Here is a 3,036-nt window from a genome sequence, read left to right as displayed (position 1 = left end):
GGGAGACCTTATCGCTCTCTACAACTACCTGAAAGGAGGTTGTAGCGAGGTGGGTGTTGGTCTCTTTTCCCAAGTAACTAGTGATAGGCTGAGCGGAAATGGCCTCAAGTTGCACCAGGGGAGGTTTAGATTGGACATGAAGAAAAATTTCTTTACTGAAAGAGTGGTTAAACATTGGAACAGGCTGCCCAGGGAAGTGGTCGAGTCACCATCCCTGGAAGTATTTAAAAGATGTGTAGATGAGGCACTTAGGGACATGGTTTAGTGGGCATGGTGGTGTTGGGTTGACGGTTGGACTCGATGATCTTGGAGGTCTCTTCCAACCTTAATGATTCTATGATTCTATGATATTCCCACCTTCCTCCCTCTCGGTTTCCTGACTGCAGTCGGTCACACCAGCAGCAAGTCGCGTTGAAGGATCTGCCCTTCTAATGCAGCTCCTCCCGTGTGGGAAAGGGATGGCCTGAGCTGGCCAGCTCCAGTGAAGCCATCGGGTGGGAAGTCCCAAATGCAACGCTCCAGGGAGCAGTGTCTCATGCAGCTGAACTGCAGAACTCACTGCTGCCAGAAGTTGTGGAGATGAAAAGTAAAAATGTGCTTAAAAAATTCTGGTGGCTGTTAACACCATGATACAGGTTCAGCTCCCATCGCTGAATGTCCTGAAACCTCTGACTGCCAGAAAACGGGAGGCTGCAGGCAACACACATCCATTCCCTCATACCCCTTGGTAAGCACCTACGGCCACTGCAGAGATAAGATATGGAGCTGGGTGGGCTTTGCTCCGACCCACTATAGCAGTTCTTGCCCTTCTCAGCTGGCCAGACTTGCTCAGCAAAGCACAAGGCTGAGTGTTTTAAGACTGTAACGTCAGCTGTATCAGCCCCCCTGGAAACCCACGGCTGAGGTTTGATCAGTCAGCTACGGAAAGGAGACAGCGGGCTCTTCTCTTCCTCGAGAGGAAGAGCACCACACAAGCAGCAGCTGGTTTTGGAAAAGCAAAACAGATCTGGCTGTCCACCTCTGGCACAACATCCTAATACCATCCCAGATTTGACCTGGGATTCTGAGAAACCAGTAGCAGAGCAGAAAGTGCAAGGGAGCAGCTCTGCCTGGTGGGTGTGTGTTTGGACATACCCAGTGTCTTTCAACAGCGTTGCCTCAGTTGTCAGAACAAACTGGTGGACAGTCCCATAGGCAAAAGCTGCCTCCATCACAGCTCTGTGCTCTGGAAAGAGAAAGGCAAGACCAACTCATCTCAGCTCCCTCCAGATCTCTCTCTTCACCTTTCCCAGTTGTAAACATCAAGGCTCAGGCTTTCAGAAACTCTCAGTAAAAAGTCCCAGCTGTCTGAAGACACACTATGACGGCAACTGAGTAACTGGAGCTGAACCCAGCTGCTGATCCCCAGTAAACACACAGGTGGTGTAAGTGAACCCATTCTACTGCATAACCAGAGATCTGCCAGTGGGTTTATTTATTTATTAAGACAGCAACCGCTGGCTTGCTTTCCCTCTCAAGTCCATCTCTGAAAGTCTGTGTGCTCCCAGCAAAACTTTTCTGGTGCAACTGATCCCTTTGGAAACACAGCGAGACAGACAGAGGTGGAGAACTTGTGTCTAGGTGGTCCTTTTGGATTTCCTTGATCCTCCATTTGCAGGATTTGAGGTCAGAAACCCAGCTCCCCTGCACCTCAGTAAAACGGGCTCTGGGAGGAGAGCAAAGATGAAAAGCTGAGTGTTAATACCTGCTGTCCCAGTAGCTGGTACATAGGCAAAGACCATGTTCGACCTCCCTTTCAACGCATTCTCAATGTTCTGAAGATCTGCCAGTGTTTCAACGTACTTAACTTCATTAAAGAGCAGGGCACTGAGGAGTCAGAAAAAACTCATTAGCAACGGCTTTCTTTCAAGAGTAAATGTACAGCCGCATAACTGTGATGGGAAAAACAAGGTAAAATTCCAGCTTCTTGCTGGTGGATTGAAGATTCACAGCCCAACACAACTGCCCAGCTGTGTGTTGGTGAGTCACCTCAAGGACATAGATTTAACAGGGTCAAACCATACCAAAGAGAGAAGCAGCCTTCTGCTTGGCTGAGATCAGCCTCTGGAATATGTGGGGTTTGTATTTATGCAAAACTTGATATCAACAAGTGAAAATGGGAAGTAAATGACTTCACAGAGATGAATCTGGTCTGTACTTACAACAAAACGTTAGCAACAATGGAGTTCACGTCAAACAGGGCATCAGTGGGGAACTCTCTGATCAGCATGTTACCTCTGGGGAGGGAAGAACAGTGGTTAAACATTGGAACAGGCTGCCCAGGGAAGTGGTTGAGTCACCATCCCTGGAAGTATTTAAAAGACGGGTAGATGAGGCGCTTAGGGACATGGTTTAGTGGGCATGGTGGTGTTGGGTTGACGGTTGGACTCGATGATCTTGGAGGTCTCTTCCAACCTTAATGATTCTATGATTCTATGATTCTAAGAAAGAGTATCACCAAAGAAACCATGAAAGGTTAGCTACGCGTACTAAATTAATTTTCACTCTGCTGAATACTTCCAGATTATCTGCTGGCAGGTAGGGCTGGAAAGAAGATGTCAGGATTGAATTTGGGGACTTCATAGGACCAGGTGTCCAGGCAACGCTGTTTTAGCGAAGTCACCTCTGTCACTGCCATTTCATTCAGCTTCTGGGGACTGTCGGTGAGAAGCCTAGCGCAGAATGACAGGAGGTCTTTATATACCAAGCATCACCCTGTAGACCCTCCCCACCAGAGGAAATGTTTCTGTGGGTCATGTACACCAGTCAGTGAGAACTGAGCTGATACACGGAGAAGCTTCCAGCTGACAACCCGTGGAAAGACCAAGAGCTAAACCTTCGCACCCAGGGCAGATGAGCTAACCACACCAGCAGGAAGAGCACAAAAGGGCATTTCGTTCTAGGAGTAGGTCCAAGACCTAGTGGACTGAGCGTAACTCTGGGGGACCTGGTAGTGGGAGGCCACAAGGACAGAAGAGCGCCGATGGAGGCTTTCTA

The 3,036-nt window shown here is 48.6% G+C and overlaps 1 protein-coding gene across 1 annotated transcript in view; it reads right to left on the bottom strand.

Moving 5' to 3' along the window:
• Window positions 1-3,036, bottom strand: part of TXNDC16 (thioredoxin domain containing 16) — a 38,269-nt gene that overhangs the window by 32,498 nt on the left and 2,735 nt on the right. The window contains exons 4-6 of the mRNA XM_009322925.1: window positions 2,202-2,276; window positions 1,745-1,866; window positions 1,135-1,225 (exon numbers count right to left, since the gene is read on the bottom strand). Coding sequence (XP_009321200.1) covers window positions 1,135-1,225; window positions 1,745-1,866; window positions 2,202-2,276 — 288 coding nt within the window. The remainder of the gene's footprint in view (window positions 1-1,134; window positions 1,226-1,744; window positions 1,867-2,201; window positions 2,277-3,036) is intronic.

This window comes from Pygoscelis adeliae, unplaced genomic scaffold, assembly GCF_000699105.1.
Source record: "Pygoscelis adeliae isolate BGI_AS28 unplaced genomic scaffold, ASM69910v1 Scaffold314, whole genome shotgun sequence".
Lineage (NCBI taxonomy): Eukaryota > Metazoa > Chordata > Aves > Sphenisciformes > Spheniscidae > Pygoscelis > Pygoscelis adeliae.
This window is presented reverse-complemented; position numbering and strand designations above follow the sequence as displayed.